The 14,876-nt window shown below is 41.2% G+C and overlaps 2 protein-coding genes across 5 annotated transcripts in view; both read left to right on the forward strand.

The window, feature by feature from the left end:
* The window catches only part of UNKL (unk like zinc finger), a 32,459-nt gene extending 24,309 nt beyond the window's left edge, over positions 1-8,150 (forward strand). For 3 of the 4 annotated variants that reach the window (XM_085237317.1, XM_085237318.1, XM_085237319.1), the window contains 5 exons: positions 234-326; positions 2,113-2,343; positions 2,941-3,143; positions 3,830-4,084; positions 6,206-8,150. In XM_085237317.1, the coding sequence (XP_085093443.1) occupies positions 234-326; positions 2,113-2,343; positions 2,941-3,143; positions 3,830-4,084; positions 6,206-6,361 (938 nt within the window). In that variant the 3' untranslated portion in view covers positions 6,362-8,150. Of the gene's footprint in view, positions 1-233; positions 327-2,112; positions 2,344-2,940; positions 3,144-3,829; positions 4,085-4,446; positions 4,785-6,205 lie in introns of all 4 variants that reach the window. The other variant, XR_014886743.1, reaches the window with a different exon arrangement.
* On the forward strand, positions 7,440-13,148 carry LOC146543242 (uncharacterized). Its single transcript, XM_085238023.1, has 3 exons — positions 7,440-7,487; positions 9,716-10,175; positions 10,280-13,148. The coding sequence occupies exons 1-3, from the start codon at positions 7,440-7,442 to the stop codon at positions 10,606-10,608; spliced, it is 837 nt and encodes a 278-aa protein (XP_085094149.1). The 3' UTR covers positions 10,609-13,148.
* The last annotated feature ends 1,728 nt before the right edge of the window (positions 13,149-14,876 follow it).

Genomic DNA, 14,876 nt, shown 5'->3' on the forward strand with positions numbered 1-14,876 from the left:
TATAGCTATACATCAAAATCATCCCAGATGCCTTATTAGATTTTCCCAGTTAGGCAATTATTAGTGTTAATTGGAACACACTTTGGCCAGTGGATGGTGCTGCATGGTATTAGATATGATCTAGGCATTAAGGATTTTTATGATGGAAATGTTAATAAAAATAATCAAAGTTTCCTCATTTCAGCATCATGATAGTTACATGGATAATTCACTAACAGTGTTCTGTTTAACAGGTTCAGCTTTAGATATACATTTCAACGGTGTGAATGTTGCATCCATAAATAGAGAGTTGGAAGATCAAGAAGGCAGTGACCTTGGATTAGCAAGTAAGCGGTTCAAATCATAAAATCAAACTACATATCACTTAAAGTCATTTTATTTCTTACCTTTCTTGGTGTTTACTCTTCACAATTGTGAAGACAATTGCTCTGTCACAGACAACAGTGAATGTGCAGAAAAGTCCTCCGTTATGTTCTTTCTGTTTAATTTTGTGATGTAAGCAGGGTAGACTGCTATCATCCTGTCTCTCTTTTGGAAGGGGTTGGTCTATTAAAAAAATGCTTTTGACGTGCCCTTGGGGCCATGGGCAGAATAGCTGATGGAAGGACTGACTTACATACATTTATAGAACGTCCTGATGCATTTATAGAAAATCCTGACCACAGGCAATCTCTGCTCTGGTACCTCCTGCTCTTTCTTCACCGACGTCAGTGTTTGCAGGGCTGTTTCTTACACCTTTTTTCTCACTCCTTGCTGCTTTGCAGCTTTTTGCCCTCTTACTACATGCCTTTTCCCAGAAGCACCACCAATGCTGCTGGTGGGTTTGGCTGCATGCTGCAGCAGCTCTGCACTGAGGGTGACTGGGAATGGCTGTGCCCAGCATGGGGCAGTGCTGGCCTGTTTTCACACAGTGCCTTGCTACTCAGTGCTGATTGTGTTGGGCAAAATCCAGGTGGATGTGAGGAGTAACTCAAGTACTAGAAAAGAGATGGCTCTGTTGTACATACTCCATACAATGTTTGCTTGGGATTTTTACTTGGGCTCTTAAAATTTGCGAGTTCTTACTAGGCCAGATTCTTAAACCAAACTGCCTTTACTGTGTTGCTCCCTCGCTTCTCCTGCAAACAGAGGTGTAGGTTTATTGTTTGTTATGTCACATACATCTCTGGTCTGTCCTGTATCTTCCTTAGGTAGTTGCTCAGCAGACTGAAATGCAGTCACTTTCTGAGTATTCCATGATATATTTTTGAAGACATTGTTGCAGTGCAGCTTTGATGAGCATTTTTTTCTTTTTTTTTTAATATTTCTAAAAAGATGTTTTCTCTGATGACATAAATTCATCAGTTTTAAGCAAAAATAGAAAACCATAATAATGACTCATGATTTCAAGTATAACTCACTTGACTGCTTTATTTTCTTCAAGGAAAAGGTGATGTCATTTTTATTGCTATTCAAAATTATTGATTAAAATTTTTACAGTAAATATTGAACTGTTTCCTGATTGGGAAAATTCAATGCATCTGTTCACAGTTATTCAAGTAATTGCATCATTTAACATTCATTCTAAAGATACCTTATTTTTATTATTGCCATTATTTTTAAAATTATGAGCAATACATTTGTTTGATTACATTATTTATTACTTTGTTTCAAACTTAGTTTCTGTAGAGTTAAGTACATTTGACATTTAAAATCTACTGAACAAAAGTATGTAGAAGAAAGAAATTGAGGTATTTCTGGCTATTACTCAGTAAAACATTTTCAAGGTATGTAGTCTCACTTTCTCAACTCTAGTTTATGTATTAAAATAGAAAACAATTTCTTTCTTACTCCTTTAAGTTCCAGTCAGTTTTCCACTTGCTTCAGTTGGCTGTAAATATTTGTAAGTCAGATAACCTGATCTGAAAAAGGTTTTCTCTCTCCCTGTAGCCACAGATGATGGCACTGCTTCTAAGTGTTCAATTTTAAAATATTATTTACAATAGCAGATAAATAATACTTTGTTTATTAATGGCAGGTATTTGAATATACAATTTAATTCTAAGAATACTTGCAGAGCTGTGTCCTGCTTTGGAACTAATTTTTATTTTTTATTTTTTTGTGCATGCTTAGGTAAAAGATTACTGGAAAGTTCAGCACCTGTCAATATTCCAGGTTCTCTTGTTCGTTCCTCCTCTTTACATTCATCGTCATCCCTTTCAACCTCTCCACTCAATTCTCTTTCACAATCACTTTCTCAGTCTTTTGTTTCATCCACTATGGTCCCCCACCAACAGCAGCCTCAGCCTTTGAAATCAGAACAGAATATATTGGGCACCTCTGCCTCTTCTCACAACTCTTTAGGTAAGTAGGCTGAAGGCTGCACTGCTGTGTTTTAAGAGGGGAATCAATGGCAGGTCAGGAGGGTTCAGCTCAAGGCTTTACAGATTTCCCATGACTTGATCTGGAAGACAAAGCCCAGCTATTATAATTGTTAACACTGCTGACAGTGGTGTTAAATGAGGTATATGGGAGAGAGTTCAAGGAGTTAATTTTTCCTTCCTAGCGAAGACAAGAAGTGTTCTTGGAAGAGGAGATATTTACTTAGAGAGGCATTTGAAAGATAAGTGTAGGCAGCAAGAACACGTTTTAGCTACAACTTTTGTTAATGGAAAATAGAAAATAGGAAGAACTAAAGTGATGTATGAACTTCCAGGAGCAAAGGTTTTTGTATATGAATATATTGCCACCATTTCTTCTCCTTTTGTGGACTGTGCTCTTTTTTAACAAAAGTAGGAAGAGAAAAGCATGTAGTAAGTTTTTCTTTTATGTTTCCGGAGGTAGTAAAATAATGAGTCTTGCAGGTAAAAGTGTAGGTTTTGCATTTGCAGCGCGTTTATGTAGTTCTGCATGTGAAACATTCTGCAGCAGGGTGTACAGACATCATTTTTTGTTTCACAGGTTTAAATGGTGTTACAGGGAGCATGTGGGACTTTGTAACTGGGAATTTCTCTCCCAGCCCATCCCCAGTTCTAAGCAGTGGCACTGCCCCCTCTGTAAGTTCAAACAGCAGTGGGAACGAACTGACTCGAGTTAGACAGGAACTTGATGATGCCAAGAGAAAACTGAAACAATGGGAAGAATCTTGGCAACAAGTAAAACAGGTACATTCATTTATGGTAGCATTACATTTTTTTTCTGTATTTAATAAACATGCACCTCCAACTGTTTTTCCTTTTTACAAGTTTTGTTATCCTTGAACCCAGAGTTTTTTTTACAGTCTATCAAGTGAATTGACCATGAATGATGTTTTTTTCATTTCCTAAATGAGCTGGCAGCATAAAGGAAGCAGACCCTTTAGTGCTGAATAGCCGTGTATCTCAGTGTAAAGTAACTAAAGACACACATTCTCTCCTGCACCTCTTTCCATTGGTAAGCACACACTCAAAAAAAAAGCTTGCTAGCAACTCTGGGTGTGTATTGTGCCTGGATGACATTCAGCCATCTCAGCAGTCAAACTGGGCTCTTGACAATTGCCATTCCAGTGCATTTCCTGTAGTCCTTTTCTTCCTCTCATGTCATATTCTCTGTGACAAGGAGGAGCAAAGAAGCTCTGCTGCATTCTGGCAGGTTTTAATGTCTCCTGACACTGAAATTTGAACACATGTTCCATTCATAGAGTTCCATAAATGTGACAGTAGGATAAGTAGGGAAAAACATTAAATTGACCATAATTACATTGTTGTGTTTAAAATTAGAAATCTGCACCTTTGAAGGCTTTTGAATTTGCTCTTCCATTTTTAATTGGAAAAACAATTTTTCTTACGTTCTGGAAATTGGTTTCTCTCAGGCGTGTGATGCATGGCAAAAAGAGGCTCAAGAAGCAAATGAACGTGCTGATGTTGCATCTGCTGACAAACAACTCGCTCTTCAGAAGAAGGAAGCAGTGGAAAATAAATTAAAAAAGCTGAAGGTGCAATTAGCTGCCTGCCTGTCTACTGCATTACCTTACATGGAAAACTATGGAGACATAGAAAAAATATCCTTGCCAAAGCTTCGCTCCTTACAAAGCCGACTGCACTTAGATTTAGGAACAATAGATGAGGTGAGTTTCTTCATCTGTGTAACTATTTTTGCTTAACTAAAACTGACAGCTCAGTAAGCTTCAGTGAGATGCACGTGCCAGGTTTAATTTCAGAGAGCATCACTGATCTCAGTGTTAAGTCTTTCTTTCTGGACTACGTGATGTTCAGAGTTCTCAGCCTGATAGATTCTTCTGATTTTTTTTTTGATCAGCTATCAGAATAAATGACAAGCAATTCACAAGGGTTCTGAGGGTGATTTAAAATAAATAAATAAATAAAAAATCTGAAAAAGCTTAAATTGCCAATATTACAGCCACTACCTAAATAAATTAAAAGTTGTAGTAAATAAAGGTAAACAATTACACATTATTCACTTGTTTAGAATGTAGGTGGTGTGAGGTTCTGCACTAGGAGTTTGTATAGTCAGAGAGGCCAGTACAGACTTGGAGCATAGAATCACTGGCAATCGACGAGAGCTCTGGAGATCATCTGGTCCAGTGCCCCACTCAAACAGGGTCAACCTGAGCAGATTGTTACAGCCTGGCCCAGAATATCTTCAAGGATGGAGATGCTGGAACATCTGTGGGCAGCCTTGTCCAATGTTTGACCACCCTCACTGTAAAAGTGGGATTTCCTGTCCTTATCATTTGTGCCTGTTGCCTCTTCTTTCACTGGATACCATCAAGAGGAGACTGTATCTTTTTTACTTCCTCCCACAAGGTATTTATACACATTGATAAGAATCCCGCTCTTCTTTCAGCTTCTCCTCATGTCAGATGCTTTGGTTCCTTAGTCACATCAGTGACCACAATGCTGCATTCCACCTTCTCTGAAATCCAAACTTAGGTTCTGCCAAAACATAAGATGCTCTTTTGCTGTCAGATTTTCCTGCAGAGCATTCCTCAGGGCTGTCAAAGCTTTGAAGTCATTCCCTTCCTCTGACGGTGCCTCATTCCTACTTCAGACTGTCCTGAGCTGAGCTTGCTTCCACATTACATTTTATTCTACAGTCTGGAAGGGCAGTGATAACGTGATGGCAGTTCTTTTTGCTCTGACTGTCACAGGACAGTCCAGACAAAAAAAAAAAAAAGGTAATATTTCCTTCCACTTACTGGAACAGTCTGCCATACTCCTGTACCTGTCTGAGTTCAGCAGTGCATTCTCTGTCTCAGTGCTCCTCCTGTCCAGTGCCATCTATATTAGCATGAACTGTTGCCTTGAAGAAAAGCCAGACTCTCCTTACAGGAGGTTAAAACATTATTTAAGTCTCTGGCAATAAAGTAGATAGATGAGACTTGCTATTGCCAGGCTCCTGTGCTGAGTACATTTGCTTTAGGGATCACTTGTTTTTTTCCTGAGGGATTTTAAATAGAAGCAAAACAATCCCGGAATCTCCTATCTGAACCGAGTCATTAGATCCTGGGACAGAAGTCATCTCAGCCAGATCTCAGAACAATTCCCAGCCTTTGCAGCTGCTCAGCTTCTCAGGTTTCCTTTACCACTGCGGCCTTCTCACCTATCTCTTCCTTCTAGGAGGAAGGTGCTGTCCTAGTGCAACACACAGTGTTACGGATGCTTCTCTTAACCTGAAGATGACTCTCTCAAAAATTAATATAGTTTTTAGATGCCTTTCACTTCTTCCTGTCCTTTCATAAGGTTGACGTGCTTTACTACATGGAGACATCTATTTGCATCCTTCCCAAAGTCCGTCCCTGTAGCTTTATTCAAAGTATAGCTTATCTGGGAAACTTCCATTTTGTCTTAATGCAAACATCTCTCACAACCTAAGAAAATGTAACAGTACTTTAAAATGTGAAAACAAGGAAATACACGATAGTAAAAATAGGCTGACTTTTTTTTTTTTTTTGCTTTCCATCACTTATCCCCATGATGCAGAAAAACTGCAGTCTGGAGCTGCTAGCCTAGGTAGTTTCTTGTCTAAGTGCACCTGTGCTCCTCCAGCTGCTGTTGTAATGGTTGTGCATGCTCAGATCTTAAAATCCTCAACTTGGTTATTCATCATACAAAACCAGTATTCTTTGTGTTGTTAGAGTTTTTGTCAGGACAGCTAAGCATAAAATTGCTAAGACATAACTGTACAGTTTGGAATTCTTTTACTGAGTGCAGTAATCATCTTACAGGTGATTTTTCAGCTTCAGTCAAAGAAGTGTATAGTGTGTCAAGAAGGTGATCGTAGCACTGTCCTGAATCCGTGTCAACATTACATACTTTGTGATCACTGTGCAGCTAAACAAGAAGAATGTCCCTGCTGCAAGAAAAAAAGTAATCTGTGGTAACATACAGGCGTGGTACTCGTATCATGTTAATGAAATATATTTTATGCTTTTGTATTTTGTATAAAAATTATATAAATCACTGATAATTAATCCATTCAATAGTGCTAGACTGATTTCAGTTTTGATGTGAGAAACTCAGTTGCTTTTCTTGCTCACCTTCACATATCAATATCAGCCATTCAATGAGCTTCTAACAGTCTCAAGGTTCTTTCATTCCAGCCCAATCCCACCCCAGTCTTTTCCAACTCCCACTCGCATTCCAAGTGCACCAGATACTTAGGTTCATTTGCACTGTCATGGTTTTGTAGAAATCTTACCATGATGAATGAAAGCACTCACAGCTGTTATTGTCACGAGCAGAAGGTAGATACCGGGTGCACTAAGTATGCACTGAGCAGTACCAAGTACCAAGGGCCCGAGCCACGTCTGTTCTGTGTGCTGTGCCAGAGCCAGTACTGGGGAATCGGTCTAACACTATGTTTACTTTGCTGTTTGAAAAACTATGATTACTATAAAAGCACTTTTTAATTATTTTTTGTTGTTGTTGTCGGAGGATATATTGTAAATTGCTTTAAGCTGCTTTCTTGGTCTTAAGCTTATTTTTTAATACACAATAATATGATGCTTTATATGTGTACTGTGAATTTCAAATATTTCATATGGTTTTACTGTTAAATGATAAGAAGATTAAATAGACGTGAGAACTTACCTAGATTTTTTACAATTTGTAAGTTAACTGCATACTATGATATTTATAAATGTACCAGTGGGAAGAAAAACAGCAAGGCACATCTGCTTTCATATTTAAAGACATGTTTTAAATTTTGTGGAGCGGATCACTTTTAGTAAAGTGCTGTGCATTTGCATATTTCTCTTGGTTTCGATATTTGTAGTCTTAAACTTTTTGTACCTTATCTAACTTGTGTGGTACTTGTTGGGAGCAGACACGTGTAATAACTTTTACCAAGTGCCTATGCCAAATACCCTAAAAAATAGCAGAAGACATAAAAAGAGGATTTTGCAGTTAAGTTCTATTGCTTAGTTTTGTGTCATACAATATGATGATGGTAATGAGAATATGTCTCGCTTTTATAAGTATTTTGAAGTAAATGTTTTCACTAATGAGGTAACACGTGAAAGGAGCTGCGAAATGACTTTGGTTTGTCGCCTGGCAGTGGCACTTTGACATACGGATTCTTTTAAAAGGCGGTAATGTACTTCATCCTGGTTGTTGGGAATGTGCAATTTAGGAGGAGATGTTAATTAATTCTTGATGTTAACACTGTCCGTGTTCAGGTTAACTGCCTGTGTTATTCTTTCTTTTGTTAAATCCACGTGAGACGCTCGTACAGCTTACACTGAATGACCTCCTACTGTGTTACATGATTTGTATCTCTGTATCGATGTATTCAGTACAAGAAGTGAGCTCACAGGCACAGAAGAGTTAATCTATTTAAAGTTCTTTCATGTTGAATCAAAAAGCAAAGTGTATACTGAAGTCATTATTGTTGAAACAGAGCTTAAATGATGGTGTCTTTGTGGGGTTTTGTGGTCCTTACCTGAAGACTTCGTGAATCAGCAAAGAACCAAACCATGACACTTCTCTGTGATAACTAAATGTACACTGCTGCTTTCCTAAGGCACGTCGGTTTGCAGGAATGTTAGAGACCTTTCAAAAAGGGGAAAGGAAGTTACAAGTATTAAATATATTTTTACTTATTCCTATCTCAGAAACTTCTTGAAGATCATAGTGGTCCATTTTAAATAAAGATCGAAGTTGGGTTTAAAATGTGATTTTGTTGACTCACAGTTTCTCTACAATTTTTGTCTCGAGGAAAGTATAAAATTAAACCAGTGGCATTTTCAAACACTTCTGCACTTTTGTATCCTAACATGAAGATACTGCTCTGTTTTCAAGGTGTAGTCAGCCTTGGACTGTGATAAAAAGAGGTTTGGCGTTAGCTATCAATGCCTTCACGCGTTTGTGCAGTCTGTGACAAGCAGTGATTTTTGAACCATAACCACATTGTGGGTGGAACAGAGCAGAGTTATTCGTGTGTGATATTTGGGACAGTAAGTAAATCAAAGACTAATGTGTAATTATGGTTGGAAATTGTTAATGTTCAAATGAGAATTTACTTTGGCTACCAGAGCTACCTATAACCACAGCATGGAATAGTTTTCTGCAGCTGTTGTACTCACAGGCGTGTTTAGAAACGTCTTAATGGACAATTCTGCTTTGGTATTTTAAAGGAAAGCAGTTCAGCCCACCTCTTGCTGCCGATATTCGTCTCCTCAGAGATACAGAAGGATGGTTTTGTCCTGTCTTGTCAGAGTTTGTTGTACTTTGTGGGAATTTTTGTGCATTTGCTTACAGTCCTACAGCTATTAGTGCTCTCCTTCTCCCTCTATTTATTTGTTTTTTAATAATTGGTGCTTTTCCAAGTCTCATGACACAAACAAAAAAAGGAATTTAAATGGTAACTGCATCATGAATCGTCCCATTGATACACACAGTTCATTTGTGCTGCAGTTTTGGAGGAGATGGACTAAGATGCTGAGTCTGTTGCTTTTTGAACAGTCGTGTGTTCTATTTCACAGTGACATATCTCAAAAACAACAATGCATATCCTATAGCAACATCAGCATTTTGCAGATGTTCTCTGTAAGCTTCTCTAGTGCTGAATTACTCAGCAAAAACCATTGACAAACAGGTGGAGAATGAAACAAACACAGATGAAAGGTGTGTACATGTGTGAAATGCCCAGACATGCTGTCACTACGGGCTGATCCTTTGGTCATTGCTTCAACCATACACTGCAGTCATAGGAAAATGCTCTGTGAGACATCATAGCAAACTTGTCCGTATCTTAGTAAAAACAAGGCAGCTGCACAACCAAATACATGTGTCCTTGACATTGGCACCTTAAAACAGAGGACAGTAAGGTGTGTGCAGGTGACTAGGGATGGCTCTTTGGAATGGGGCAGAAGCGAAATGTGCCATTTATAATATCTGACCTTGTGCCATATATCTAGAAAACATGCATTAAAATTATATTTTATTTATTTGAGCCTGGGAACAACAGATTTCTCAGGGTTTTACAGTGAGAGCTGTGATTGAAGCTCAGTGCAGGTAGCTCCATACTGCATGGCATAGGCTTACTAGTCTTGAATAACTGATTACTAAAGACGTTTCTTATATATTCCCATCCAGAGTCTTCTAGTTTTAAATACAGGTAGTAACGTTACTGTCACAGCCTGTTTGTGTAACTGTGGTCATCATCAGACCTTAATTACTCGTATTAATTTGTGGAACTGTTCCATTAGGAGATGGCTTAGTGAGTTGTACTAAAGGCAGCAGTTGTAGCACGCTGTTACTTATGTGAACTGTTTAAAACTCTGAGCACATGGTACAACTTTTCTATACGAGAGCATTTATGTAATGGCTTACAGAAATCATGGAATTATTTTTATCACCGCCATGAAAATAAATTTTTGCTCTTAGTGGTTGAGTGTAGCAGCGGGGAGGTGCGAAGGTGTAAAGGTGGGGCAAAGGAGGGGCGTAGCGGGCGCTGTGCGAGGCCGAGCGTAAACCGCCCTGAGCTGCGGGAGGCTGCCGGGACCGGGAGGAGCGGAGGCAGCGGAGCCTCCGGCCGCCACGGCTGCGCCCTGCTGACGGTCACGGCCACCGCCCCGAAGCGACGCCTGTCAAGTAAGAAGGAAACGCTGCAGGCCGCTCTGCTTTCTGGGTCCGCCACGCTCTATGATCATCGGTCTTCCAAGCGGCATCGCGCACGCGTTCTGCACAGCAGAGGTACCGTTCCTATTCCTGACGGCGGCGAGCCCTGGGTCCGCCCGCAGTGATGGCGTGGTCTGCGTGTGGCGTCGCGCACAACCGCGTTTTGCATTGCTGTGCAGCACTCCGGCAAGGAGAGGCAGGCGCCGAAGCGGTGTTCTTTCCTCCTCACCCACGGGGTGCCTTTTCCCGATCGTTCCGCGTATCTGCCGAGCGACTCCTGCTGCTTCCGCAAAGCGCTTCGGCCCCGCCACGCCATTCCCTCCCCGCCGAGACTCGCCGGCACCGCGTATGCCGGAGCGCCGCCTGCAGTACCGCGTGCCGACCTGCAGGCGGCAGCAGCGCGCGCCGCCGTGCCAGCCAGGGACCGTGCCGCAAAACGCCCCGATGTGAGCGGAGCGAGTGCGGGTACGAATCCAACGAGATCCCCCCTCCGAGCCCGGCTGTCTGAGGTATTCTTAGCATTGCCTGTGCCTCACAGTAAAGTAAAAGCCACCTTTACTCCTACAGCTGTTCAGCTACTTCCAGTTCGTACATCACATACTCTAACATCCAAAGTGTAACAAGATTGTTAGCTGCAGTTGATTTTCCTTTATCCACCAATGCCACAGGATTTTACATAAGTTCTACACTTAGCTCAGCTAGCCCTCACTCAGCAGCGAGTGACTGTGCTCGCAGTAACTGCACCCCGTAGGTACGCAGTCGGTGCTGTGGTTCTGTGAGCCGTATCCATCCATCGCTGGCACACAGCCCGACCCACTGCACAGCAGTCTGTCCTGTCACCAGCATTAGGAGCTGGCTCCTAATGCTGAAAACAAGGCTGCTACGTGAAAACCTTCACCACTTGTGGTATTAGTAACATATCTGACAGATGCTGTAACAGCTTCTTCTGTGACATTTGTACCTTAAAATGAGAGCAAATGTAGAAATAATTTACTAAGACAAAAAACACAGTGGTCACAAATACAGCCATCAGTTCTATCTTCATGTTTTCTACCTAACTTATTTGCCCTGTCTCATCTGCTACTGCATCTCCTGAATTTGTACTCACCTTCAGTAGCAAAAATAGCTGAGATAAATCTACATAAGTGGAAAGCTCTGTGGCAGCTTTAGTAGCTGCCATCATTCAGCTCCCACAAGCTTTTGCAAATAAGCTGAGCACAGGTATACAGATACCAGTTGTCAAACAGACTTTAAAGTTTGCCACAGCTTCACCTGAAATATAGCTTACACCAGCCAAGAGTTTAATAAGCCCTGTCCAGCCTGTCACATTTAGGGAGCTCTGCCCTGCAAGGTCTGTCTCAGTTCACAGTGCAGCCTGGCAACCCACGATATCCAACCCTGGGTACCAATCCCAAGCAGTAGCAGTCAGGTACTGCAGCTTCAGTGCTGTCATTCACCATGTATTGCACACAGACTAAATCACAAGCATCAATATGCAGAGACTAGCAATCTTCCTAGAAAAAGATTTTCTAGGACACAAAGTATTCTCATATTTCCAGTCTAGACATTGTGAAACATGTTATATGTAACAGAATTAGTGGCACACCATTCACTAACTTCCAGTGAGTCAGACAGCGACTCGAAACCATCAGTGCAGTGGCACAGTCTGATGTTATTAGGATCATCCCAGTCTGCTGGGTCACACAGCACACTGAGTTACAACAATAGGTTGGTGAGTGCACATAACTTGCAGCAGGACCTGAAAGGTGTATTGCCTGCCTCCCCACATAAATGCAAACTGACCTTGTGATTCTTCATGAATGAGAATACTGAAGAATGCATTTGCCAAGTCTAGGACACAGCAGTAGGCTTCCATCTCCCTACTCAGTGTCCATCAGGGAGGCAGTAACAGCTAAGGCTGCATGAACAGGTAGCATGACCTTATTTAACTCTCTGTAATCCACTGCCATCCTTCATGTGACATCTGACTTTTGTACAGCCATATAGGGGAATTGTGTGGCTTTTTCTTGTTTCTGCACCTTTCTAGAGATTTCCTCTTGCCACTACCCCTCTCCCATCCCCCCAGGGTCTATACTATTCAGTATTAGTAATCTAGCACAGATTTAGCAAACAAATAGCTCTCATTTCATATGACCTCTTCACATCATTTGCAGCATCTGGATATTAATACATCTGTCTGAACTCTCCTACAGACATCTGAAGAGTCAGATCCCATAGTATATCTACATCCAGTATGTACTCCAGGAGTGGGGCAATAGACACCTTATACTCCCAGGGTGGGAAATGCCCAACCCCCAACCTCAGCCATGTCTGGGTTCCAGGTAATGTCTGTTCCCCAAACCCACTTATCTTCAACCTACCTCCCTGGAATTTGGTTGGATCACTGTATATAACTGACATTTCTGCTCCTCTGTCAACGAGTGCCATAACTTGCTGTATATTCTTTCAGGATAAAAATAAAGAAATATCAGTTCAACATAGGACCTCAAGTCCCATCCGGGGGCCTAACTGCAGGGGACCTGGCATTCCCCTTCATGCAAGTAGCTGAGCAATTGCCAATTCTTTTTCCTCAGGTAGCTCAGTCTTAGTGGCCCAGGTCACTTGAGGAAGCTTCTCACTTTCATTGGGAAATCTTCCAGGTTCCATATTCTTGTTGGCATTTTTTCAATAATTCTCACCTGCTTTTTGGGGGGTGTTTTGAGATTTCTGATTATCTTCCAACTGCCTCCATAGCTGGAGGAGGACACGATTGAGCTGATGATTGACTTTTGCAAATTGAACCCCAGCCTGGATTAAGTAATTAAACATCTGTTTCCGGGATACCTGTATGGGTCCTGATTGAGGAGTCCACGGGGCAGATCTCTGGGTTTTAGTTTTGGGGATAACCTCGGGCCCTTCCAATATTTGGATATTGCACCTGGTCCAGAGATCTCCCCTAGATTAGCCACCAATTGGGCAGCTTGTTGGATGATGGCTTCTGAGGCCACTATAGTGCACAGTATGGACACCAGTGTGCCACACTGCATGGGGAGGAGCTTGTAGTATGAGGTCCCTCATTCCTGCTGACAGCTTAACCAGGTATGACTCTCAAATATCCACTGAATTAATGGATGGTTCTTGTCACTATGTATTCCCATCACATACAGTCTCTGTCTGAGGGCTGGATGTGTGGTAATAGATGCCAGTTTAGAAATCTCAGGCCCATTAGTTACCACACTTTCAGTTCCCATGTTCCATAATCTCAAGAGCCAGGCTGGTATGCTCCCTCAGGATCTTTCTTTAAGTTACTGTAGGAGATCCATGAGCTCAGCAGCTGTGTATGGGCACACATGTAGTGTGGTGTGGGCAAGGAGCCACTCTTAGGCGCCAACCCTGCTGGTCTATCCTAGGTTTTCTTCTGAGTTATTACCAGTCTTATTTCTAGAGGATCTGAGGTTCCCAGATCCTTTAGTTGGATTTTAGACTATTTGGCTTTCTTTTTATTCTTAGATTCATTCAGCCAGAATTCTTTTCCCCTTCTCATGATACAGATCTTAACTTCAGAAGGGAAGTTGCATTTCAAGGTGAGGCAGTCTGCCCTGACAATAATGTAATTTAATTTTCTAGTTGTCTAATATGGGCTTTTAAGTGCTCATTTTCATCTTTCAATTCTTCCTCAAAGGAACAATATGCATTAATAGTTAGTAGCAGCAGCTATACTATGGCAGATGCTGCTACTACTCTTTCCTCAGCTGTCAAAAAAAAAAAAAAAAAAAAACCTGTCCTAGCTTACTCAAGAAGTCAGCTATTTTTGAAGGAGCTTTAATAGTGAGACCCTTGTCCCTTATAGGCCCCTATTCTTTAATAATCTGTGTGGCACTTAGCTGTGGGGAACCTAGGAATCCTAGTGTTCCCCCTGGGAGTTCCTCCTTCAGGGCATTAGTGGTCCAAGTGACCATCCAATACTTTTTTCTTTTTAAAAATAAAAAAAAAATAAAAAAATAACCCATCCTAAATAAGTATCTGGATGGCTTGCCAGGCATAATGCTATAAAGTGATAAAAAATACAGCAATAACAGCAGAGTGGTTGCAGCAAACAAGAACAAGCCCCAATACAGCAGTTGCGAACACAGCAATGAGAGAAAAAAAGGCTCCTTACCTTTAGAAGGCCTTTGAAAGCTAAGCAGAGATCTCCAGTGAAATGCTTTCACATCCACTGCCAACCCTTAAATGAGGGCTGGGAAGGGGTGGATCCTGGCTCCATCCTTCCAGTCGCTGAGGTGCATTGCTTGCACCTGGGCTCCCTGGCTTGGCCCTGCCTTCCCACCAGGTGCTCAATCACTGCTTCAAGCCATGACTCAGCATTTCTGCTACAACTAGAAATTCAACTATGGAGAGGTTGTAAGAAGTTAAATATAGAGTTGATTTTTTCTGTGTGCATGTTAAACAGAATGACACACAGACACAAAAGTACTAAATTCATAATATTTCACATGGAAACGGCAATTAAAAAATCAAGAATTGGGTTGAGATTATATTTAATATGTGCTTAGGTAGAAATACCAACGAACGTGTAAATATTTGGTTCACTATCCTGCCTCAAACCCATGAAATTAATTTGAGGGACATCATTTGCCTTTTAACAATCTCATTAGAATGCCTTTCTTGCCTGCAATATGCACCTCTTTTCAACTTTAGATGCAGTTTGCTATCTTGTCAGAGATACAGGATAACTGTGGAAAACGACCAAGATCCCAGTTACTTAGCTGCAGCTAT

Source organism: Meleagris gallopavo, chromosome 16 (assembly GCF_905368555.1).
Source record: "Meleagris gallopavo chromosome 16, MGAL_WU_HG_1.1, whole genome shotgun sequence".
Lineage (NCBI taxonomy): Eukaryota > Metazoa > Chordata > Aves > Galliformes > Phasianidae > Meleagris > Meleagris gallopavo.